Raw genomic sequence first — 26,892 nt, forward strand, 5'->3', positions numbered from 1 at the left:
TGGATTATTTTTCTCCCACTAGAATTTACGTTCATTGAAATCAGAGATTGTCTTTTTTGGGAAGCCGGGCTTGTATTGTAACCTCAGCACTCAATGCATTGCCTAGCACATAGCTCATGCTTAAGAAATACTGTATTTCTCTCTCATTTGGGACTGAGCAAACATTTCTGTGGGAGCCCAGGGCCCATGGCAGCCAATTCTTCTTCTTCAAGGCTGCCTCCTCTTCATTTACAGGTTGCCTGGGCAAACACCTTCAGCTCCTCCTCTGTCCCTGCTTTTTCATGATCACCTGTGCCAGCCCTACTCTTCTGCCCTAAGATTATTCTGCCCTTCCCTCCCTTAGCACCATCTGGAAGCTCCTTACACTGCATACTAGACCTCTTTGTCTCACGTGCCTTCATTCCCTCTCACTGCAACCATGGAAACCTGACTGCCCCCAGAAGACACTGCATGCCTGGCTGCCGTCTGTGGCACTGGCTGCATCTTCTCTCATGCTCTCCAACACACTGGCCCAGGAGAGTAGGACGAAGACTCCCTGCTCGTCAGTCATTTCCATACCTTCCCTTTACCACTCCTGGAGGGTCCTTCAGATCAGATTGATCGCCTGTTGTCCCTCAGGCCTTTATCTTTCATTTCCAAAGGAGTTCATCTCATGGCTCACAGCCTTCCTCTCCTTCCCAACCCCTGGGAAGCAGCTGCTGGGGCCATATGGGGCCATAGCAGTTCCTCTATTGACAGTGACAGCTGGCCAGCATGTGGGCTAGAGGCAGGCCCACTATTCTGATGCTTTTGCTCTTGAGCTTCTGGTCCTGGGCCACTTTTACTACAGTCTGAAGGGACGGCATTGTGGTGATGGTTAGGGTCCCTCTAGCCTTACTCATGTCACTTCCCGCTTTTTCTCCAGTTGGCTCATATCTTCAGCTTCATTGGCTTGATGACTAATCAGTACTTAGTAAACTGAATGACTGAGTTGGCCTTCTCTAGCTACTTAAATGCTTTACATCTCTCTGTGTGTGTGTGTGTGTGTGTGTGTGTGTGTGTGTGTGTGTGTGTTTTCACTTCTCCTTGTGCTTAAGGAGACTGATGCATGGAGAGATTAAGTGACTGGTCCACATCAGGGCTAAATCTAGGTACTCCACCCAGACTCCAAATCCAGAATTCTTTCCATTGAACCCTGTGGCCTACTGACTAAACAGGAGCCTAGACATTTTTTTAACTCACTAGGAAAATAGACCTTTGCATTTCAGCCAAAATCTTACATATTTTCCTTTCAGCCATTTAAGGAGGCCCGCAAACCTTTGGCACCTTTCCCAAACTTTCTATATACAGATCATGTGGTCCAGTGGCAAAAGTATGTGGGAGAGAAAAGATGAGAGGTTTGCTTACAATTACCTTGATTGAAAAACAACCTTTGGTTGCCAGTTATATATGTATGTTTTCATAGAAACTTACTTTATTAAGCCATCTTCCAAATATATGTCAGCATAGAATGACTGGTCATCGTTGACTATCTTCCCACCTTTGATCAGAAGTCGGTCACTCTGTTGGTGGGAAGGGGGAGAGAAACACATATTAGAATGTGCTTTCTAAATCACTTTGGTTATCAAAACATTCATGCAAAAAGTCTCTAGAGTGATAGAGAATGTGGTAAATGTACATTCATCTAGTCAAGACAAAATGTAATGGAAATTCTGGGCACGTCACCTAACCCCATTGCCTAGTAAAAAACAAAACAAAAAGTAATGTAATGGAAATGAATGTGAAGCCCTGACATCAGACTTTTAAAACCAATTTTGTACATACAGGAGTGGGGGAAAGGTGATTAGAAAGCAGTGCATATGAAAAAGACTTAGGTGTTTTATTGGACAATTTTCTCTTTGCTATCTCCTCTAAGACATGTACCTCCCAGTTCACCAACTCCCCAAAGTCCCAGGACATTCCTTCATTCCACCTCAGCCTCCCACAGGAGTGGTAGGTCATGCCTTGGCTTTCACTATCATTTGCATTCATCACTATCTCCATGACCTTAGTCTTTGAAATTCTCATGTCTGATCTTTAGCTCTTATTCTTCTATCTTTCTTTCTGCTTCTCTCTACCATCACCTATCTTTTGCCTTCTTTGTGACAGCCAGTCCCTTCACCCCTCCCTCCTTGCCTAGGCCACCATCCCTGCTCTAGCCTCACTTTCCTCCCTTGACTTCGTACTAGAAAAGTTCACCCACACACCGTGTTCTGTCCTGTAGTTTCTTGTCCTCATATACCATGACTGTCTATTTAATGCCCTTACAAGCCATGAGTTTATATTATTATCATGTTTCTAAATTTTGAAGTATAGTGAACTTTTGGAAACTATTGTCTAAGAAATACTATTAAGAGGATGAAGCAATTGTATCATTAAAAATTAATATATTTTGATAGTATGCTATGAAATTATTAATTACATTATTAGAGGCTAGCATAACATTAAAACCTATCAAGTACTTAATGGGGTATATTTTACCTCAAAAGAAGAATTACTTATTGTGTGGGAAAAAAAATTTTTAAAATGACCTTAGAAAATCTCATCTGTAAACTTCCCAGATTCCTTGAGACTTTCAATTTGGGCAAGGTCATAAAATCTTATCCACCTTGTAAAAGAACTTGCTAAATGTTTTGAAATTCTATTTATGATACTTTTTTTTTTTTGGTAAGGCAATTGGGGTTAAGTGACACAGCTAGCTAGTAAGTGTCTGAGGCTGGATTTGAACTCAGGTCCTCCTAACTCTAGGGCCGGTGCTCTATCCATTGTACCACCTAGCTGCCCCCTTGAAATTCTAAAATAATGAATTGGCTTACTGAGAAATTGGGATCCCTTCTTCCATCACAAATAATCACTACCAAAATGTGAGGAGAAGACTTACAAGTTTGCTTATAATATAGAAATGATTTATATGATAAATTTTGATTAGGAAATTATTAAATTATACACATAATAGTGTATGTTGAAGTTACATCTTGAGCCAAATTAATCTCAACAGACTTATATTAAAAATTTATTTTTGCCTTAGGAGTTTAATATACAAAATCTTAAGAGAGGGATATGTGACTGTCATATATTCACTATCTATGTGGAATTCTAGAATGTGATTTTGAAAAAAAATTCTAATGATTGAAGGGTGAGTTTTAGCTAAAAAAAAAAGGATGTTAAATATTTTTGAAAGGCCTGGTAAAGTTTTTATTGTTAATAGTTATTGTAACAACATGAGAGATAATAATAATTGTAACTAGCTCTAAGCTGTTAGTGCAACTTGCTAAAATCCCTTGGGACTATAATTTGGTATTGTTCTGAGTTTTGAATTCAGGTACAGTTGTCTGAATTACCATTAAGTCAGTAATCCACCATTCAACGAAAATGCCACAAGCACCCCCAAAGTGTGTATGATGTAAGAACTGTTACATGTGGATGTCTATGCCTGGAAGGCATGAGAGGATGGCTCTACAAGGTAATGATAAGATCCACTTGACTTAGTTTCTTCATTGTGTTATTTCCTTTTTGGACAGGAATGTTTCCCATCTGGTAAATTCTGAGCCTGGGAATGATACCCTGTGAATAATATGGAATTTTGCTGCACAATTGGCTATTACAAAAAACAAACTATGACTCTTATCTGATATCAAATAGAACTAAGGTGCTCTATCTTGTTATACCTATGTTAAGTGACTCTGTGCCCTTAGGTTTAGACTTGGAGGAAAAGCCTTGATGTTGTCACAACCATGTCCCTTCTTCATTTCATAGCAAATCTCTCTAACCATGTCAGGTAAAACTGTAATTGTTTTTAAAAAATGAACTCTGCTTTTGCAATACTCAAGCACCTCTGAATTGCTATAATGGATTAAAAAAAACCCTTATTCAGTAGCATACTTTGATGATGTCCCATTATTTGTAAGATCAGCTCCATAAGGTCTGAAGTGGTTTTTAATCATATGAATTAATTACTGGAGGATCAATCTGATTAGATTTTGTCAGGTTTTATTAAATTATACTAAGTCTTATCACTAGTAAACTTTAGCAGATTTACCTAGAGAATCTGCACAAGTGACCTGAAACCCAGAGATGGTGAAGGTAGTACCTCCACAAGCCTACCCTGATCCATCCACAGATGCTTGAGAGATGCACAAGAGACACTCACTAGGTACCTGAAGGAACAGATCCTGGAGGCCGCCAAAGGCTTTGAAAAACCTAAAGCAAAGCTGTATTGGATGCACCTATTTATCTTTTTGTCATTTTATTTGTTTTATTAGTTTTCTGTGTGTTACAAACCTGTTATCTATTCCATAAAGAGCATATCATTTCTGTTCAGACTAATACTGCTTTAGGAATTGTTAGAAAATTATGAGACTATTAATAGCTTCAAATTGGGGAACTGAAGGGAATTTTGCATATGATTAGAAAGGAATGCTATAATAAAGAAAAATAATTCATGATGGCCCCCAAGATTATAAAACAGAAAAAGAAGGCAATAAAGTTGCTGATAAACTGCAGGATTGTTTATACAGAAGAAGTCTGGATTGTCTCAAAAACAGAGTGTCTCCACTTTGTTCCATGCAAAATACTTGCCTCAGTATTATGTCACCCGGGGATTAATGATTGATAAAAAGAAGAAACAAGAGTTGTTTGATTGAGGATATAAAAACTGGGGCAATTTTGGAGAACTTATAGTCTTTCTCACAGGCTGCCTGAATGTATGTATTCAGCCTACATGCATGCATTCTGGCTATTGCATATGGCCATCAATAAGCTTCTCACTAATTTGAGATAATTTCTGCCTTCTGATTTTTTACAACCCAATATCTCCAATACTTTATTCTGGGTCCTCTTGTCTCTTGATAATCTTTGAGCTCCTTTTTGATGTTTTATGGTTATTCTCATATAGGTCTATGGAATTAATTATCACATAAGCTCAGATGACTCCCCAAACTATATGCCCAGTGTTATTCTACCTCCTCAATTATAATCTCATATTACCAATTGTCTACTAGAAACCTCTATTGGTCAATCAATAAATAAGCATTTACTAAAGGACTCCTTTAGGGAAGAGGAAGCTAAACATCATACTATTTTTTCCTGTCTACAAACTTTAACTTAGCTGTTATCTGATTAATGAGTGAACATCTGACTAGAAAAATAGAATGATATAAATCTTGACATTCTCAATGAAAATAAAACCACAAAACAAATAGAACTGACAACTAAATGAAGAGATAGCATTCAGATTTCCCTTGAAGATGCAAATAAAATGGAGCTGGTAGGGCTGGATTCACCAAACCTGAAAAGGCTATGACCAACAACATTTCATGAAACACTGGGTCAGTGTTTAATTCCAGCACTTGGGAAAAGCACTCACAAAAAACTACTATAAAAGAATTTCAACAAAATATGTGTCAACATATATTGCAGAGGATGAAGAGGCACAGAAGTTCTACAAAGAACTAGATATGATACTCCAAATTAAAGCAACATATTCTTTAATACTTGAAGAATTCAATGCAAAGGTGGGCACAGTGGAGAACAGCAAAAAAGATGTCAGAGAACATGTTTTAGGATGGAGATATAGGAGGGGCCAATGGCACAGAAGAGCCTCACAACTATGTCATAAATACCTTCTTCAGAAAGAGAGTTGGAGGGCACTGGACATGGGGAGCACCAAACAGCAGCATAAAAAAGAAATTAATTCTATTTTAGTGGGTATGAAAAGACGGCCGAAAAGGAAGAATACTTAAAGAACCCTATCTTAGAAAAAATAAATTGAACAAGTCATCAATGAGCTCCTTAAGAAGATGTCCCCAAGACCAGATGGATTTACAAGTGAATTCTACCAAATATTTAAGGAACAATTAATCCCAATACTATGTGAACTATATGAAAAAAATAGGTAAAGAATTAGCTCTACCAAATTCCTTTTATGACACAAATATGCTTTTGATACCTAAATCAGGGAGAACAAAAACAGGGAAAGAAAACTATATAATAAGTTCCTTACTAAATATTGATGCCAAAATTTTAAATAAAATACTGGCAAGGAGATTATAGCACAGTATCACAAAGATCATAACCTATGACCAGGTGATACAAGAAATGCAAATCTGGTTCAATATCAGGAAAACTATCAGCATAATTGACCATTCAATAACAAAAACATCAAAACTCATATCAATAGATTCAGAGAAAGCATTTGACAAAATACAATACCCATTCTTTTTAAAAATACTAGAAAGCATAGGAATCACTAGAGCCTTTCTTAAAATGATAAGTTGTATCTAACTAAAACCAATAATTGCAAGTTTTATCTGTAATGAGGATAAACTTTAAATCTTCCCAATAAAATCAGGACTGAAGCAAGGATGTCAAGTATCACCACTATTATTCAATAATGTGCTAGAAATGCTAGTTATAGCAGTAAGACAAGAAAAAAGGAATAAAAATAGGCAATGAAGAAATGATGATATATTTAGAAAACCCTAAAGAATCAACTAAAAAACTAGCTGAAACATTATCAACTTCAACAAAGTTGCAGGATATAAAATGAACCCACATAAATCGTCAACACTTCTATTTACTACCAATAAAACCCAGCAGCAAGAGATAGAAAGAGAAATTCCATTAAATTGAAGACAATATAAATTACTTGGGAGTCTACCAGCCAAGACAAACCCAGGAATTATGTTAATAACAGTTATGAAACAGTTTTCACACAAGTAAAGACAGATCAAAACAGTTGGAATAATCTTACTTTCTCATGGGTAGGCCATGCCAACATAACAAAAAGAACAACACTACTTAATTTAATTTACTTATTCAGCCATACCAAACTACCAAAGAATTATTTATAGAATTAGAAAAGTAATAACAAAACTCATCTGGAAAAACAAAAAGTCAAGAATATCAAGAGAATCAATTTTTTAAAAGTGTGAAGGAAGACAGCCTAGCAAGTCTAGATTCCAAATAGTATTATAAAACAGTAATCATCAAAATAATCTGTGGCTGGCTAGATGATGATGATGATGATGGTGGTGGTGGTGGTGGTGGTGATGAAAAATCCTATTCACCTACAGACAACGGATGAACTCTGAGTGCACATTGAAGCAGACCTTTCCCACTTTCCTATAAAACCAGCCCATCAGTTGGTAGAGCTGAGAACTAGTCCTACCATTCTGGAAAGCAATTTGAATTTTTAAAATTATTTTTAAAAAGACTAACTACCCCTCCCCCCCTCCACTTCCCCACAAAGCGCAGGCTGCCCCAGGGTCGAAGTTCCGCTGGCGGGGCTGGGATGCCGGGGGAGGTGCGGGGATGGAGGAAGCAAATGCCTCACTCCAGCGCCAAGAGGGACTCGTCTTTGGTGGGCTGCTCCTTGGTCCTACAGGCTACCAGAAAGCTTTGCGTGGAGTCGGGTTGCCCCTCATTTCCCTGGGTCTTTCGGTCCCTCTTGCCTGGAGTTGCCCTCACTTCCAGTCGAGCAGTGAGAGGCTACGCCCCCTACTCTCCCCTAGCAGAGTGCGCGCTGGGGTGTCCCGACTGTCTTCACAGAGACAACTTCATACCTATGTCACGTGACAGCAAGGTGAGGAGAGAACATCAGGTGAGCAGAAGATTGAGACTAGAGAAAGCCAGACGATTGTCCTGCCAATAGTTGTGACAGTCCCCCGTCTGCAGAAACGGTCAGTGATTTTGAAGATCTCTGGGCAAAACTGAAGCAGAGTCCTGATGAAGAAGTACAAGCCTTCCACAGCGAAGTGACCAAGCACGAAAGGAATGGATTTTACGTGCACAAAGACTGGAAAAGACTGTTTGTTTGTTAACCAAAAGTCAACAACTGAGAGAGCACCAGAAAGGCCTCCACGACACCATGCAAGCCCTGCAAGGTCAGTTAAGAGCAGGGTGATGTGACCAGCCTGCAGTGACTGAAGAACACAGGAGGAAACAAACACAAAACAAACAAACAAGACCAGGAGTCTGAAAAATATCTGGCAACGGAATCTTAGACTTATCACTGAACTCATGACCAATAAGAATTCATTACAAGAAGAAAACAACAAACTTTGTTGCAAACTACATCAGAAAATTGAGAAGAAATGGCCTAAAGCAGCAGAGCCTGAGGGGGAGGTTGGACCTCACTCACCTATATTAACTTTCTCATTTCCTGGACTTAACAACCAGGAAGAAAGGAGAACCTCCACGTCTGATATATAGAGCAAACACATGCTGATTTGGAGCACCCTCTGTGTACAAATGAATTAGCAAAAAAAAAAAAAATCTGAAGCCTTCCACTCAACTGCAGCCAAACCGCTATGAAAGTGATATTCTTGTAGCAGACATTTGTGATCAAACATTATCACCTATGACCAATATCCAAGATACCAATAGTCATCTTGTTGCAAGAGCATCTTTTAACTTAGATGCAGTTGTTGCTGAAACACTTGGACTTGATATTGCAAAAGAATCTGACTCTCCAAGTGCTTTGAATCCTCTCTTTGAAGCACTACACCATCAACATGGAGCAGAGCCAAAGAAACAACTCTTTCAGGAATCCACAAAAAAACAATGAAGATGGTTTGAGATTTTCAGATTCCTCTCCAAGGACTCCACCAGCAGTTGACCGGGCTGCTTGGACATCTTCTCATGCTTTGGGGTCTGCTTCTAAGGTGAAAAATGGCTTAGGCTTGAATACAAGCTTGTCCCCTTCTCTTTTAGAGGCTGGGAGAAAGTCCCCTTTCAAAACAAATTCCCTCAGCAATACTTCTCATTCTACAGCACAGAAACTTAGATGAAAATCTGATAACATCAGCCTTGTTACATGACTTAATTATATGACTTAATCTTGGTTCTCAAGCAAGTATTGTTATTTATCATTCTTCTTCCATTAAGCAAATGCTTGGGAGAAAGAATGTAAATGAATCAATAAGTACACAGGTTGAGACTGATTATCCAAAAGATGAAGCTACTGAAAAAATACGATCTTTTTTTGTGCCATTAAAACTACTGGAAAGCAAAGGAGCCAAAAAGAAGACCAAAGAAGAAAATGAACGTTGGCTCCAAACCTCTTATAATAAACAAAATGTTTTTCCCTTCTGAGGGGGCATTCATCCCTCCATCAATGGAGACTCTGTAGTGGATAAGCCCCTGGATCTATCTAATCCATTTTTAGCTATCCAGCATCAAGGAAAAAGTCAAGGAAATGAGGTTTGTAAAAACCGATTTGGGCAAATGGCTCTTCATGATGCTTTGAAACCCACCCCAAGGGACTCTTCCTCTAGTCACACAAACTGAAATGGAAGCTACATAATAAGCAGAGAGCCCCAAGAGGACTCCTGTTTCCAGGGATACATCTTTCTATCCCATAAAAAAATCATTCCCCCCAAAAAAACAGCTACAAATAAAAGAAGAAAATCAAATCTTGCCTTCAAAATTCTTCTACTTCCACACAAAAGTCTGGAGTCAGACTGTCTTTTTGATGGCCTGAAGGTAACTGGCAGTGATGAGCCAACAAAAAAGAAAGGCAGGATGGGATGTGGAGATTGTGAACTTGCCTCAGTTCTTCAGTTAAATCCTTGTAAAGTACAAGCTTTGCAAGATAATCAAGATAAATGTCTGAGAAAATGTCCAGTAGAGTACAGATGCAGTAGCACAGCTTCCTCAATATAAAGTGGATATCACTGCAATAGACACAAAGGATGGCAGTCAATCCAGATTAGGAGGCAAGAGCAAGACCGTGGACTGTGTGGTGATCAGTGAAACTGGGCCTTTAAAAATCAAGAAGAAGGTGCAGAAGGGAGAGGAAAGTGCAAAGTGCACAAGAAAAGGGAATGCTAGCTTAGCATGATTGTCTGAGGAGACAACACATGAAGAACACGAATCCAATTTGACAGAAAGTTCTCCATTGTGTAAGCCAGAAGAAAATCTCTGTAGAAGATGAAGAAGAATTCTCAGTTTTGGCAAAGAAACTAAACAATCATGAAGATATGTGTGTGTGTGTGTGTGTGTGTGTGTGTGTGACGCTATATGCATATATATACACACACACATATATATATATATATATATATATATGTATATATATATATATATATGTATAAATACACCCACATATACTTCATAATGTCAAACAAAAAGCACTAGTGGAGCCTTTTTTTAAGGTAGGCAATGGAGTTAAGCGACTTGCCCAAGGTCACACAGCTAGTAAGTGTTATGTGTCTCTGAGGTCGGATTTGAACTCAGGTCCTCCTGACTCCAGGACTGTGCTCTATCCACTCTGCCACCTAGCTGCCCCCAGTGGAGCCTTATTTTAAAGATGATGAAAGACCACATTACAAAATTTCCCTCATATTGAGGTGGTACAGAAAAAAGAAGAAAGGAGAAAATTGCTTGGACATACGTGTAAAGAATGTAAAATTTATTATGCAGATATTCCAAAAGAAGAAAGAGAAAAGCAACTAGCCTCCTGTTCAAGACAGCATTTCTGCTACATTCCTCCTAACACACCTGAAAATTTTTAGGAAGTTGGGTTTTCTTCAACTTCCTCCTTGTGTGGACAGAGGGTGGCATTAAGGAAGATCTCAATCCTTGTCCATGCAATGCAATGTTTTCTCCAAAAGGCAAAGAACAGAAGACACAGGTAATAAGGAACTTGCAAAAGGTGCCAGAACAAAATTCCTCATTTATTTATAATTAAAATTGGAATAAAAACTGATTTCTTCCCCTCTCAAATCTACTATAACCTGATTTATATATCATTTAAATACATCAAGAAATGTTATTTAAAATAATGTTGAGTACATTTATTGAGCTGATGCATTTTTTCTTGATTTTGCACCTTTAAACAATGAGGTGCTTCCATTTTGCACTGTGTAACTTAAAAGGGTGGATTTTATCCTTTGTTTTTTGTAATATCTAAATGTAATTTTAAAATTGTGATAAAAAGACTAAAACATCCTTACTCTGACCCTGAGATTCTATTGCTATATACATACATACATACATACATACATATACATACATACATATATATATATATATATATATATATTTGTATATGTCTCAAGAAAGTTAATAACAAAAAGAAAGGTTCCACATACAAACAAAACTATTCACAGCAACACATTTTTGGTCATAGCAGAGAACTGGGAACAAAGTAGATGTCCATCTCTTGTGGAAAATCATGGTCCATGAATGTAATGGAATCTGATTTTGCTTTTAGACAAGGTGGGTATGAAGAATGAAGAGAATCATGAGAAGACTTACATAAATGATGAAAAAGAAAGTAGGCATAACCAGGAAAATAAGATATAAATCACTACCCCAGTACAGGGAAGCTAAGTGGAGAAATGGATAAGAGCGCCGGGCCTGGATTCAGGAAGACCTGAGTTCAAATCCAGCTTTAGACACATATTAGCTGTGTGACCCCGGGCAAGTCACTTGACCATGTTTAACTAAGTTTCCTCATCTGTAAAATGAACTGGAGAAGGAAATGGCCAACCACTCCAGCATCTGTGCCAAGAAAATCCCAAATGGGGTCATGAAGAGTCGAACATCACTGAAACAACTGAACAGCAGCTAGCACCACAATATAAATTAGAAAGAACAGCAAAAAATCATCAAAACATAATTCTTTGAAATGATAATGCCTATTCTTGCTCCCAAAGGAAATATGAGAAGATACCTCCCTCTACTTCTGTGTGGTTGGATGGGGGGCCACATACATAATTGCAGACTTTGTTTTGACAAGTTGATTAGTTTTTCTAAACTCTTTGTTGTTTGGGTAGGCCCTCTAGGAGAGGATAGGTAGTAATAATTGGGAAATGAAAGTAATATAAAAACAAAACACATCGGTGAAATTTATTTTAAAAGGATTTTTTCACAGAAAATAGCATCACAGATGCTATCAGAGATATAAAATAAGAAAACAAGGATTTGTCATGTAACAAGGACCTGGCCTAACCAATGGAGAGACTGTTCTTTATTACTATGCAAGCATTTTTTTATTGAAGAGCCTAGAGAAAGGTTGACAGCACATTGAATGAGAACACATTAAAGATTTATAGGAAGATGGAGACCAAGGTCCCATACTATGAGAAGGGTTGGATGAGCTATGATCTGTACCATTGGAGGGCATGCCACATCAGGGAGATCAGAAATCCACTGAAACAATCAAGTTTGTAACTGACGGATTTCAAGGTTATAGTTGGATGGAAACTGGATTTGATAGAATTGATTTGATAAGGAATCCACCTGGGGGCATTACTGGGGACACGCATTTACCCACAGTGTATGTGATCAATGTTAGTTGACAGATCATGGTGCAACTCTTTTACATGTGTAATACAGCTAAATTATTTGGAAGTTTTTGAAAGCAACCACCATGAAATTCTGAAATTGGGAAAGTTGTATTTAGGTGCATAATTTGGCCATGTATCAGCTAAACTAATTTTGTTAATGGTTGAGTTTTCTTTACACGTTTTATATTTAAATTGTTCATAGGTTTTCACTGTTACAAGTTTCTGTGTTGTCAGCACTTTGCATTAGGATTTGCAAAACATTTAAAAGTTGTGCTGCTGATGGTTGGGAAGGAGCTTAGAGTAACAGCTGGAGAAAGATAGGCCTGTAACTCCTAAGGGAGTGGGAGCCCATCTGAGGAGCTGGGTGCTGATTCATTGGAGCAGTGGCACAAGTTTGGGATACCTGGCTCTAACTGGCAGAACATGGAGGAGCTATGCATGGGCTTCAGCTGCTCATGCTTTGTTTTTTCTTTCTTTCTCTTTCTATGTCCCCAGGATGGTGTGAACAATATTGAAGTGGCCTATTGGCTTACTAGAGTGTGGTCCATCACTAATGAGAATACTGTGGACTTCAGCTGGAAACCCAAGGTAAGGGCACTCATCGATTTTTTTACTTTGGGAATATTGATTCTTGGGCTATGTTACAACATTTTTTCAATGCTATGGTATTAGAATGATATTTGTATTCTGTGATTTATTTGTGTGCTATCTTTTAGAGCTACTGGATATTCATATTGGACTTGGATGGGGCTATGCTTAGTGTAACAAGGACTACCCCTTTACATGTCTGCTCAATCACAGCGGGACTCCAGAGCCAGCTTTCAACTATCTAGTGACCAAATGCTGAAAAGATTTGTCACTTTAGCATAACGTGGCAAACTCTGAGTGATTCGGTGGTCCTCCCCCGGCCTGTAACAGTGACAGTGGGTCAGGGTGCTGCATCAATTTACAGAAGAGCCAGAAACTGGCTCTGCTTCTTCTTATTCAACTCACTAGGTGGCATTATGTAATTCTAAGACTTCCAAGAAGGGAAGGAGGAAGGACTAGCCTTTCTCTGTTGTAACATTGTGGTAACCATGCCCATGTGGAAGCTAGGGCAGGGTACTCAACTAGGTGAGTTGCCACCTTGGCCCTGGCTGCCTTCTATACTTTAGGGTTGGTTCTTTCTTGATCCTAGGTTGATGTATATCTCTCCCAAAATTCATGTCCAGGCTTGGAGTCAACTTTTGGAGAGGTCTGGAGCTCCTGGGTTCTGTAGCATTGGAGCCCAATAATGGCAGAATAGGAGATCTGAGCAACTATTCCACTGTTGTTAGAGAGGAAGACCACCAACAAGAAGATCAACCCAAGCCCTGCCATTTGACCAGAAACACATTCATGGGATCATTGCAAAGAACTGAAGCACAATGTAAAATGTGTAATTAGCAGCCCTGCCAACAGTTTATGTTCTAATGAGGTTTAAGTGTCAGCCTCCTAACATACTGTTGGGAGCAAAGTGTCTGGCAGGCACACAGTAAGTGTTATGTAAATGGCAGTTAGTATGATGACAATAATGATGTAACTATAGTTGTAAGTTGTTACTTTTTAAGTCACCCTGTTAGCGTGCACTGTGAGTCTTTTGTACTGAGCTTTCTTCTTTGGTGTGTAGGAATAATTGCTTGTCCATCACCTGATCCATGTTGAACATCAACTGCTTTTGGAGACCCTTTGCTATGGGGGAAACCCAAGACACGAGTCATAACCTAAGCTATAAGGAACTGTGTTTTCCAGAAGATAGGGTGGGGGGTTAATGAGCTGAAGAATTTGAGAAAAGGGTGCCTGATACCAACTGTTTAATCCCAAGTAGTCAAGGTGAGTCCAAACCTTTGCACATAACAGTAATAATAACTATTATCATCGTTATCAATATTATCATAGCATTTCTATAACACTTTAAGGTTTTCAATGTACTCTGCAGATATATAAGTTTTATCCTCAAAATTACCTATGGAGGAAAGGAGAGGTGCTATTGTTATTATTCCCATTTTACAGATGAGGAAACTGAGGCAGAAAGCTGTTAAGTGACTTGCCCAGGGTCAAATAGCCAGCAAATATCTGAGGCCAAATCAGAGCTTAGGTCTTGCTGACTCCAGGCCCAACACTCTATGCACCATGGTGCTCCCTAAGTGCCTCCCTGTGCCATCTAGAAGCTTTTTCTAAAGATAGAGAATCAGCTTCTTCATTCACATACACCTCCATGTGTGTACCTCATCTCTATGCAGATGACTCCAAGATCTATATACCCAGCCCTACTCTTTCCCCGGACTTCTACTCAAGAATTTCAAACTGTTAATTTGGACCTTTCAAACCAAATGTCCATTAAACATCTCAAACTCAACCTGTAAAACCAAAACTTGTTATCTATCCTATCCAGACCATCCCCCTTCTCTTCATACTTCCCAATTTCTAAGACTTCTTGGTCCCAAAAAAACAGGACTCCACATTTTCTCTAGGTCCCACAAATCCTCAAAAACTTCACAAAATAGAAATGAGATAGAAGATGTAGAGAAATTACAACTGTCTTCATTACTCAAGTCACCAAGAAGCCTACTAAGGAACATGATGAATTAACAGCATAGACAGCTAATTTCTTATGTGCTTCCTCATTACTTCTCCCCTGCCAGCCCTGAAACTGTGGCAGAAGACAATCAGATAAGCATGCCGAAGTGAAGGACAATCTGCTAGAAAAGAAGCAAAAAACAAGAATATTAAAAAGAACAGATTGGCTCAATAGAAGCCAACTTCGCTCCTTCTGCTAGATCCCACCATTTTTCCAGGAGGGAAGGTTCACCATCCTGGTGACTCTTCCTCTCCCCATGTAGCCAATCAGTTGTCCAATTTCATCATTGCTACTTATGTTTCTCTGTATCTCCAGTGCTTGGCCCAGTGCCTGGCATGTAGTAGGTGCTTACTAGATTGTTACTGACTGATTCTACAATAACTGTCATGTCTGTCTACTCCTTTCCCTTCAGAAAGCCATCACTTTGGTTAAGGCCTTCATCTCATCTCAACTGGACTGGAGCCTATCTATTCTCCCTGTCCGATTCCAATCCATCCTCCACAAACTTCCAGAATAATTTTCCTAAATTGCATATCTGATCATGCATGCCTCACCATCAATAAACTCCAGTGGCCCTCTGTCATCTCTAGAATCAATTCTCATCCCCTCAGCATGAAATGTAACCAAGTCCCAATCTGTCTTTTCAGCCTGACCACACATTTTCCCTCTTCATGCACAGTGGCCCAATTAACCTTCTTATTGCTCTTCATGCACTGTCTCCAGCACTCATCTCCACTCCTTTGCACTGCCTGTACCCCATTTCTGGAAGGCATTCCCTCCTTACCGCTGCTTCTTAGAGGCTCTATTTCCCTTCATGGCTCTACTCAAGCATCACATTTTACATGAAGCATTTCCAGATCCCTTAAGCTGCTAGTGTCCTCCCATTTTACATATCACTGTAATAACAGTGGTGATCAGAAGAACTCCCTGATCTGCTGGACTGAGACATTTTCCTTGGATCTGAGCAGGTTCATTTCGCCTCCACGGGGAAAGACACAATTTGCCATCCTATGCTAAAACTCATGAGCAGTTTGTGGCTTCTGAGTGATCCTTATATGTCCTGTGACTGGGGATTGTGCCAAAGAGGACTGGTACTTGAACCAGGAGTCACTCCCTGGGGGTCATATATAATGAGGAGAGATGACTCCTGGTTTCTATCAAGTGGACATCTTTGTTGGGATACAGCCAATGCAAGCTCTCCTTTGGACTTCCAGTAGGGGTGGGGGAGGTTTACTCTCCATACCTTCATCCCCAAATGCAGCAGTAATGGCAACCACACACAAATGACAGCAGGGATAGGATTGCCTAGATTCACCTCAGATTGAACCTCAGATGAATAGCTGCTTCTTCCTATGTTGCTTTCCCTGAGCCTAGGTCATTGAACAGCAATCCTGAGGCATGGCCACTTACAGTCCTATAGGTAACCTTGGGAGCTCAAGAGGTGAAGAACTCATTGCCCACCAGAAGGTGGTTTCAATCACACCTTCACAGAGAAGGGCACTACCTTCTCTGAAGAATCCTCAACTGAAGACTGGTCAGCCAGAAGTTCTGGACTTAGGGGCTGCTTGACCTGTTCAGATGAGAGGCAAGAAAGACCTGTTGAGTACAGCCCTGCCACATTTGGGAAAGTACCCCTGTAATGGTGGGGTAGGGTTTCCTGTATTAAGTATTTGGCAATACATACCTTTGGGTCTTAAACATTTTTTAAGATGAATGAAAATAGAGATCCTAGAGCATCTGTCTACTTTGTAGAGAAGGATCTTTTCTGGAAAGGAGCCCCACCTTTAGGGGGATCCAGGCATGAGCCATAATACCCTCACTTGATTTAGGAGATTTCCCCCAAACTCAATGGTAGGGGCAAGAATCTAGAGAGGGTGTGAAAACAAAGTCTTTGATCCCCTCTCTTTAAGCTTAGAATGGATTCCAGGTCTGCTGGAGACAAGAGTTGGAGCCCTTTGGGTGGGAGCACTTCCCTACACTGACCCTCAGAGGAGATCTAGTAGACAGTGTCTCTCTGGGATAAGTTGTACATTCCTCCATTGAAGAAATGATTTTTCACTTCTGTCTTTGTACACTCCACACCTACCTGACCTAGAGCAGGTGCCTTCAAAAGGCTTTTTGAAACTCTGAAGGACTCTCAAACTCTGATAAATGTAGTGATAAAGCAGCAGCACAGAGGCTGAAGATGGACACCTCCTGCCAGGAAGGGGATGGCCCTCTGATCCAGAATGAGACCTGCACACTGGGGCATGACAATGAGGGCATTTCTTTGGCTGGCCTAGGCACAGTTAATGGGAGGGTTTTCTAAATTTGTTCTAAGAAGGGGTAGCGGGAAGGAAAGATAATGAATGATTGCAAAATGAATTTTTAAAATTAAAAATATTAGGAGACACCAATATATGAATACTTGTTCATTGTTTGATAGGCAAGGTAGTTATTATCCTTTTTTTCTTTTTAACATATGAAGAAATCAAGAGAGGCCCAATGACCCACTCAGGGTTGCAGAGTGGGAAAGGGGAGAGAGGGGTGAGAAGCTTTGTCTCTAGAAGGCCTCAGACAGAGCCTTGCATGTAATAGGCATTCAATCACCAGTTGAATGGATGAATGAATGAATGAAATGGCCCAGATTCACAAGGGTCCTACAGGTTAACCTTCTTTCTTTTGTTTTCTTTTCATGGCTGCAATGGTTTTGCTTAGAATTTCTGATCCTTAATGGATCAGATTTAGTGACAGAGGGAAAAGGGACATATAAAGAGGCAGGGACAAGTTGTAGCTTCAGTCATGGACACTCTTCCCCTGCAGATTGCTGGCCCCTTCTAGTAGAACTTTGTTGATGTCGCGGACCCCTTGGACAGTTGGTCTAGGGAAGACTGTAAGATCCAGACTTCTCAGAATTATGTTTTTAAATACGTAAAATAAATCACATCAGATTACAAAGGAAACTAAAAGTTAGTGAAAATAAAGATGTATTTTCCCCCATCCAATTCCATGGATCCCCAGTGGAAGTCTGTCCATGGACCCCAGGGTAAAAATTCTTATGGTAAAATAGAATCTTCTTCAGGGCCAGAACAGTCTCGCTTTTGCATTTGTACCTCCAGCAACTAGTTCTTAGTACTGGGCACATAGTAGATACTTAAATGCTTTTTTTATTCATTTATCCATACCTGACAAACAGATCCTCCTGAGGTAAGTAGACTCAGGTGAGACAAAATTTCAGAAGTGCCTTTGGCATTAGTGATCTGCATGTCTCTTTGCTGGGAGAGGGGGAAGAGCAACTCTGTAAAGCTCTCAAAGCACAGTCAGGTCAGTGGTTTTTGTTTGTTTTGTTTTGTTACAAAGGAACTGAGCCATGGCTCTAGTCAAAGGATCTGGATTCAAATCCCATCTGTGTGATCTTGGGAAAGTCACTATGTTCTTGTTTCTCAAGGTGGGACAAGATGGCCCCAGAAGGCCCTTCTCATTTTGAATCTATGATTTGAAGTGTTCAACTCCCAAGATACACAACTGGCTTTTCTAAAGCTTAGCTGAGGTCACAGACCTAGGGGACACATATCTGCCAAGCATGTCCCCTTTCCTCTCAGCCAGCACACACAGTCCCTCTATTTCATCCTGTCAAAACACTTCAGATTCCCTGGTGACAGGTGAGAGCTGTCTGCCTTCCCACTGCCAATGTTACAAAAAGATGCCCATTTGAGGCATCCATCCCTCCAGCCATGAGAAGTTATTGGCCTGATACACTCTGATTATTGGGTAAGCAAAGAGAAAAGTAGCTGGGAAGGTTCAGGGCAAGAGTTTTGATTCTTCCTCACTGGGGTGAATCACACTAGATGGAAGGCTCCATCTTAAATATGTCTGAGGAGGAATACATATAGAAAACCAGAAGCCTTTGTTTTGAAAAGCGTTGACTAAAGCAAAATTTCAAGTTGGTCAAGGAAATAGAAATGTCCACCATCACAAGCTGTCACTTAGCCAGGCTGCCCATAAAGGACACCAGTGAATTGGAGGCACTTGGGCAGAAGATCATCAGAATAACCTCTGACTTTCTAGATATCGCCTTTAGTTTTTTCTTTTTAATTTTAGAAGATGATTTGGGTCTTCTCAGGCATTTGCTCTGAATTGTTTTTTTCTATTTTTATTCACATCCTGTGTTTATATCATTCCTAGAAAAATAAAAAAAAAGGTAGAAAGGATCATGGATTTCAAGCTGGCAGGAATGTAAAAGATTGTCCTGACCAACACTCTCATTTCACAGATAAGGAAACAAAGAAGTTTGGAGTAGAAAGTGCCCAGGTGCTGTGACTTTATTAGACTTCAGGTCCTTTGTAGATTATTTGGTGTTTGGGCTCGATATTCTGTGAATAGAAGTATTTCTTGAGATCTCACTCATTTCTTACAGAATACCAAAATCACATCTCCCCCATATTCTTCTAGAACTCCCAAAGCAAGCTCTGGGGTCCAGCAGGCCTTGAACATTCTCACCACTCCAAATAGGTTCTGGATCCATATACTACTGGCTCAAGAAGATAAAAAACCCAGAAGAACATGAGACCTATTCTTTGAAATGGCACAGCCAAAAGGCAGCATCTCAGGGAGGATGTTCTAGGCAGGCCAGGCCTGGCTTAACAAAGGCATTCCAGGATTTACAACTGTCTTTCCTTAGGAAATCCCCAAGCCTGGGCCCCTTATGTTGCCAACGCCTCCTGCTGTCTTTCCAGGGTCTTTTCCTATTGGACCCATGGCCAGTTTCCAAACAAAAAACAGAACATATGGAAGAAAGCAGACAAGGGCTTTCCAGGAATCCCCAATGATTCTCCAAATATTATTTCCAACAGGAAGGGGCAATGGTTTTTGGTAAATATAAACAGCCCTAACCCCAATCCTCCCGCTACAAAGATTGCTTCATCAATTAACCGGATTCAGGAATCAGAGAGAGCAAACAAAGGCAAAAATCTTCAGGCTCAGAGCCAGCCCCTCGATTGCCCTCATCTCCCGGTTTCCAGGCTGGTCTCCCTCTCCCTCCCTCTCCCTCCCCATCCCAAAACATCTCTTGTTTTGGGAAAGAGAAAAGAGAAGAGCAGAGAGAGAGCAGGAGGGGACAGCCAAGACGCAGCAGCACTCCCAGGGCCTTAGCTCAGAGGGATCTATGGAGCCGCCTTCTCCCAGTGGGCCACCGAGTCTCCAGCTTTGCAGAGCACTGGCTGGGAAGGCTCCCCTGAAACACAAGGTCCCCACTACGCTCAAGGTCTGTCCCATTTCCACTGGCCCACATGCTCTCATCCCCTCCGGTGCCGAGGAAAGCTAACAGGAAATGGAATCGATCCGTAGCTCCTCAAGGCCTGTGGGCTCGGATGAACTAATGATTGGTCCCCACCTTTCACCCCAGCTCCAGCCAGGACCCACAGAGGGAATGGCTTGTGAACCTCTAGAGGAAGTCGGGGAGCAGTGTACTCGCCCCTTCTTTGCTTGCGGGCCCCGAAGCCAGGGTAGGAAACAGAGGCTCCCACGGGTAGAGAAAGCGGCAGAGCCCCAGGTCCTGGACTCTCTGGAGGTCTCCCTACCCCCACCCCACCCTCAGGCTGCCAATGCTTCAGCCTCTTCTCTCTGCGGTGATAGAACGATAGAGGGAGGGAAGGACCAAGGAGGGATAGGGAATGGTCGGATGGGGGGAAGGATTGAGGGAATGCCGAAGGGAAGGACAGATGGAGGGATGTGGAGAGGAAAGATAGATGAAGGATGCATGGAAGGAAACACAGCATGCAAGGAGGGCTGGGAACGGACGGAGCGGGGCTGGCTGGATCGAGGCTGGAGAGCCGGAGGGCTGGAGATGCTCACCCTCCCGCTAGCTCACCATTATCCGGGGAATGCTCTTCTTGCCTTGGTACGACATGTTCAGCCCCTGCAGAACCCCCGCAGGCCCCCGCCGAGCTCCCAGTTCTGCCCGGGTGTTTGCTAGGTCCGCGCTGCGCTAGGGGGTTCCTGGGACTGAGGGGAAAGGGCGAGGGTCCGCGGTGGACTTTGGGGGGTGGGGAATGGGAGGGCGCCTCTCTGGGTTCTCAGACACCAAGGGGTTGGGACTCTGTGTGCGTCTACGTGCGCGCGCGCGAAGTGTGCAGGAGGAGAGACTACTGTTCTGAGGTCTAGTGGCCCCGCCCCTGTCTCTGACCCCGCCCCGGCTCTGGCCCCGCCCCGGGTCTAGCTCCGCCCCTTCCAGGCCAACTATTGCTGCCTGGCTGGGCGAGCTTTGGTTGGAGCGGGACGGTGCTCTGAAGAGCTCCACCAGGCTCCAGTACTGGCCCCAGACCTCCTCCTGGATACCTCTCCTCCTGGGGCCCTCCAAGCTTGATGGCCCCATTCTGAGCGGGCTCGGACCCGGGCGTGTCAGTGTGGGGTCACGCTGTCAGTTCCTGAGGCGGCTCCAGCTTGGTTGGGGCGGGGTAGGGGAAGCTGGGCCAGGATCGAGGGGTGCAAAGTGCGGACAGCCTAACTCCGGCCCAACTTCCCCGAGTCCAGACTTGGGCTTACGGCTAAATGAGACCCGCAGGCAAAGGCCGGGAGGCTGGCGTGGTTCTGCGGGAACAGGACTAGGGGACGAAAGTGGGAAGGACAGGCAGGCGGAACTGGGCTCTCCTTTTGGTCCAGATCTATCCCTGCCTATCTGTCTCTACCTGTATATAGTCATATACACACAGATCCAGCCTGGGGCAAACGCCCAAACGACTCCGTCTCTCTGCGGATCAGACTTCAAGACCTTCCGACCCAAGGTTCTGCCTGCCTCCGTCCTCACTCACTTCTCGTTCATTCGCTCCCTATCTGCTGGGGCTACTAAATTTTCCCGACTTGGTTCTCCCCTCTTCCCAACCCCCATGCTGCCCCAGGTCTCAGCTCCTGCCCTCGGCCTTCAGGGCTTTACTGAGTCCTTCCCCAATCCCTCCACCAAGGAATCCCTCAAGTCAGGGGAGTGGGTGTTACTTGCAGTGCCCCCTACCTGGGGCTGGCTCGGAGGAACCCCAGCGGCAGCTTGAGGCCTGGGCTCCCAGGGCCCCGCACCTTCTCCGGTGGCCTCAAGGGGACTGCTGTAGGTCTCGCTGTACCGGTTGGAGCTGGAACTCGGGTGGCCGCTCCTCTTGGAGACACTCGGCGAGGCGAAGGTCAGGGTTTTGTTTTCGAAGGCGTCTTCTACATTGCAAAACATACCGCCGAGCTTGTGCCTGGCTTTGGGACTGCTGCCTGAGCCAAGGGAAGCGAAGTAGGCAGGCAGCTCCGGCTTCCCGGCCTCGGGTTCCTGTCTCTCGGCCATAGGGTGGCGGTCAGAGAAGGTCTCCCTAGACGAGCCTTGAGCTTTCCTCCCTTCGTGGGCCAGGAAATGAGTGGACGCCGGTCTCAATTCCTGCCCCCGAGTTAAGAAAGGTCTCTGGCCGCCCGCGCAATCTTCTAGCGTAGACTGAAGCTGGTGGAGCTGTCCGGAAATCTGTGGTGCTGAACTCAGCCGACCCAGCGTGGGAGTCCAGGAGGCCCGCCCAGAGAACTAGGGGGAGGGTCCCCACTCCTGTCACTTTTCTCGAAGACTTCTCGGCTCTGTTTGGCTGTGGGACAGGATAAGCGTGTGGTGGCTAGGAGGGTTGGAGAAACTGAATATTCAGAACCTCTGACAAGCCTTCTCTAGCCACGCCATTTCCTTATCCCCAGAAGCTATGTGCCCCGAACTCCACTGGATAACTTATGGGAAATGCAATGGGATCCTTCTGGCATCCTCCAGCAGTAGGCTGACTGCACATGACCAAGGCCTAAGTTATAAACGGGCTTCTGGAACGGGGTGGGGGGTGGTGGAGAAACTGGACAAGGGTCTGGGTCTGAGTTCTGGTGTCTGAAGTTACTCCTTGAAATGTTGCTTTTGCAAGCATCTTATCATGGTCATCATAACATCATAAAATGTTACAACATTATTCTATTATTTATTATCACCCTGAGCATTATGAAAAGTGTATCTTGGGGGTGTGGAATGATGAGTATCATTTCAACATCAAAATAATGCTTTAGGTTTAAGGTATCCACACAGCTCCATTCTCCCCAGGCTCTGGGGAAAACCATATTCAGCTTTTAGGTTGTACAGACTCTGGCATCTCCTTACTTTCTGCGTTCCAGATAATGAAAACTATGCTCTTCACCTTGACCTTACACATTGTTATTCAATAAAATACCATTATACTCACATGTCTGGTCATATTATGTAATGGAAACTTATTTAGAACAGCCTTTCTTATTGGGATACATACTTTCATTTTGGGAAAATGGTTGAATATTTTCTCAGAGAGGAATTTAATAGATAGCTCCATTATCAGAGAAGATGCTGAGTGGGCACCTTCTGCTAACCCCAGCCATATGGTGATTTCTCCTGGCTATTATCACTGCTTCAGTAGTGAATCACTGCTTCTGGATCTTGTCTCTTCACATTCCTCTTTGTGATCTGGAGAAGAACCAGATCATCACCCTGGAAAACTTAAGAGACTTTGTTATTCAGAGAGGATAGGTCACTGAAATACAGAAGTGAGAGTTATCATGGTTGATCAAATTGATAAATTCTAACCTCCTTCCAGGTGATGGGGTGGGAAATTTCTCTGTTTTAAAGGTTTCAAACTTTTTTATTAAAAAATTTGCAATAATTTATTATTTTACAAATGAATAGAAATTCTTGGATATATCATATGAATCACAATACAAAAATATGTGTAAAATTTTGTAGCTGATCAACATCCAGTCTTCTTTTAGACCTGCAAATTACAGTCATAGCGCTAAACAAACAACTATATATGTAGAATGGGCTTATTAAGATAATACCAGAGAAAATGCAAGTAAGTCATAGTATATTTGTCATGAGAAAACAAGATCTATAACTCATATTTTGCATAAATGTACAATAAAACTCTTTTTAAGGTAATCAATAAACCCATAATTTAATACATGTGTTCCCACTATGATTTCCTGAGTTTAAACTAAATCCCTCATATATGGGTTGAAACATATGCTAATTCTTAAGGTTTTCATGATGATGACAATTGTATTTGCTTTTAAACTGCCAGAGAGAGAGAGAGAGAGAGAGAGAGAGAGAGAGAGAGAGAGAGAGACAGAGACAGAGACAGAGAGGAGAGAGAGGAGAAAGAGAGAGAGAGTGAGCGAGCAAGTGAGCACCCCCTCAGGAGGATTCCTAACCACCAGGATCCCTGCTGATAAGCTGTGTAAGGCACTCAGGGGCCATACTGAAGGCTGTAGATATTACTAGAGGGGGTCCTTTAAATCCTAGGCCTTCACCGGCTTGACCCTTAAAGCACAGATCTGAAACACCCAGTCATCAGCAAATGATGCTGCAATTTAAGGGGGCTTTAGTTTAGACAACTCAGGAAGACACATGTTGTTTGTGTTCTTAACATAGCGTGAGGATAGTGATCATAATGAATGTGCAGTTCATATTTCTTAATGAAACATTTCTGGTGACTTCAGCATCTCTTCAGGAACTCTACGAAGAAGAAATGCATTTGTGTGGGTTTCTCAAGTTCCTGAAGAAAGCACTTTGTATATTGGTAATCAATTTAGATGTGTGAGTATGTAGAGGGGAAGGGGAGAGAAATGTCAATCCAGCTCCTCCTGCCTTTGAATATCAGGTAAAAACTAGGATATGGGAAATGCACCCTGATCTGGAAACACTTAGGGTTTGGAGTTACTCCTGAAACCACAAAGCTATGAAAAAGGTCCATGAAGAACCTATATTTAGCCTAAAATCCTTCGCCCCCAAAATCTCATATTTGGAGGATAAGATTAAAAGAAGTTGCATGTACCCATTAGTAAGAATGAGACCTCACATGAAAATGAATGCAATGAAACCAGTGTAACAGACTGAATGAAATCAGGCAACAGAAGAGGCTGTATGTGGTAGACCAGGTGGGCCTCTGAAAAGATCCAGAGTGGCCACTTATCAGCCTTTGGGTGGGGGCGCTATTCTCTGAAAACATTCAACCAGCCTTTTTTTTTTCCTTTTCTATATACATATCTTTTTACATATAAACATCGACATTTTTGTAAGTATCAAGACTTATTTATATGCTTCTCTTTCCTATACAGTTAACTTTTTTTAATTTTTAAAAAAGCTATGCTTATGGGGTAGAGTTTATGGGGCAGGAGAAAAGAGTATTTTAGACATATCTACAACATGCAAAATCATGGTTCAAGTAAGGAAAAATGAAATGTACTTCAGCTCATTTCAAACACATGTCTTGACACTAGTTGGGGCAGCAAACGCTCTCATAAAGACCCACAGAGGGCCAGCAAATAGCAGCACTGAAGCACCTGGGCTCCACTAGAAGAAAACTAGGGGAGCCTGGTGGGCATTGAATTTAAGGCCTATTTAGAAATGCCTGCATAGTACATTCCACTGAATTTCAATCCAAGAGTTCCAGAGTGGCTCAGCTTCAAAGGGAAGAGCATTCACTGTAGCTCTAAGCAAAACAATTGTGAGAGGCTGATGTAGTGATTGGAATCCAGCCTATTGGGACATTAAGGATTCAATGATATTTTAGGCTTGAAATATGAAACTATGACATCAAAAGCACTTATGAAAGGCTCACAGTGGGAAGCAGTTTGTCATGGGGAATAAATTGTTTTGAATGGTAACAAAAAGGTATGGGCCCTTCTCATCTATAGACTTGTTAATGGTACATTTCCCCAGTAATTATCCTGTGTCCACCTCAGTCCTCAGTGCAGGTAGGGGTCAGTTAAGCTCCCCTCTGATGGAAACCCTAGAAAATTCCAGTCCTATCCAGTTCATGTGGATTTTCACACCATGAACAGAAAACTGTCTTTAATACTGATAACATTTAACATCAAACACTTTCAGACAACTCAATCTTCTCCTTCCTTCACTACTCCCTAACTTAAAACTCACTTATTCATGCAGTTTGCCTTCCTTTTCTTGTCCGTTCAAAAGTCTAAGTGATCTGCACTCTATTGCATGCTAAATACCAAATGCTGCAACTGCCACATGATTTTTTTTTAAAGCTTAACATCCATGTGCTTTCTTCTGGCTTCATTAAAATAGATCCCACACACAGAAACCACAGTGGGACCTACACTGTCGAACCGATGAAGGATGCAAATATGGAAGAGGAGCCGTCTCCAACATGTGATGTTTCCTCCAAGTTGGGGTGGGGGGGTAGCAGAAATCCCCAGGAGACAGATTGTGACAGCTGGCTTGGAATGGAAGCCACACTGCAACAACGTGCTGGCTTGGCTCTGGAAAAGAGTTCAAATAAAGGTATGGGTTTTAGTGTAAAATGTTTTTAGCATAAAATATAAATTACTCGATGTTTATCATGATGGGAAGAGATTTGTGAAAATGCCTAAGGCAGCTTGTGTTTTAACACACATTCCTCATTATTCACAATGAATGTTAGTGGTGAATATTTCCAGTAATATTTTCTCAGAAGGTCTTGAAGAGAGTCAGGGTCAAAATGAGCCCGATGGTGCAGTGATCAAAATCGATTAGCATCATATGTTCATCTGGGTTGTCCAACTCTATAAAGACAGGCAATGGAAGAGTCCTTTGGGGACTGTCAGTGAGTCAATCAACAGGAATGTATTAAGTGCTTACTGAGTGTCAGGCTCTATGCTGGGAACACAAAGAGAAGTTCAAAACAAGACAGTTCTCAAAGAGTGTCCATTCTAAAGAGAGGAATGGTGTCTCTCTACCTACATACAAGACAGACCTAGCTTAGAGAGGGGGAGCAACCAGAGCATGAAAAATCACTGCTTTTCAGTGCCTGCCCCAGGGCTTTGCCCAAAGCAGCCATTATTAAATGAATGCAATGCTCCTTGGATGGAATTCCACATGGAGATTCTATGGCACTGTTTGCCAGTGGCCACCCTTGACCTGGTATCAGAGGACTACAAAACCCAAAGGGTTTGGGTAGGTAAAATGGAAGCTCCCTGAGGGCA

General features: G+C 42.0%; 2 protein-coding genes and 1 pseudogene across 3 annotated transcripts in view; 1 reads left to right on the forward strand and 2 right to left on the reverse strand.

Annotated features, from left to right (window-relative positions):
* DPYSL4 (dihydropyrimidinase like 4) overlaps positions 1-21,045 on the reverse strand; it is a 68,680-nt gene extending 47,635 nt beyond the window's left edge. Inside the window, exons 1-3 of one of the 2 annotated variants that reach the window (XM_078150681.1) lie at positions 20,759-21,045; positions 16,415-16,480; positions 1,453-1,541 (exon numbers count right to left, since the gene is read on the reverse strand). In XM_078150681.1, the coding sequence (XP_078006807.1) occupies positions 1,453-1,541; positions 16,415-16,480; positions 20,759-20,797 (194 nt within the window). In that variant the 5' untranslated portion in view covers positions 20,798-21,045. The remainder of the gene's footprint in view (positions 1-1,452; positions 1,542-16,414; positions 16,481-20,758) is intronic. The other variant, XM_020973077.2, reaches the window with a different exon arrangement.
* Positions 7,330-15,601, forward strand: LOC144456211 (DNA endonuclease RBBP8-like; annotated as a pseudogene).
* A 2,589-nt stretch (positions 21,046-23,634) lies between the features above and the next one.
* JAKMIP3 (Janus kinase and microtubule interacting protein 3) overlaps positions 23,635-26,892 on the reverse strand; it is a 172,694-nt gene continuing 169,436 nt past the window's right edge. Inside the window, 1 exon segment of the mRNA XM_078150682.1 lies at positions 23,635-26,190. The gene's annotated coding sequence lies outside the window, so the exon portion shown is untranslated.

This window comes from Phascolarctos cinereus, unplaced genomic scaffold (assembly GCF_003287225.1).
Source record: "Phascolarctos cinereus isolate Bilbo 61053 unplaced genomic scaffold, phaCin_HiC Scaffold_3;HRSCAF=262, whole genome shotgun sequence".
Classification (NCBI taxonomy): domain Eukaryota; kingdom Metazoa; phylum Chordata; class Mammalia; order Diprotodontia; family Phascolarctidae; genus Phascolarctos; species Phascolarctos cinereus.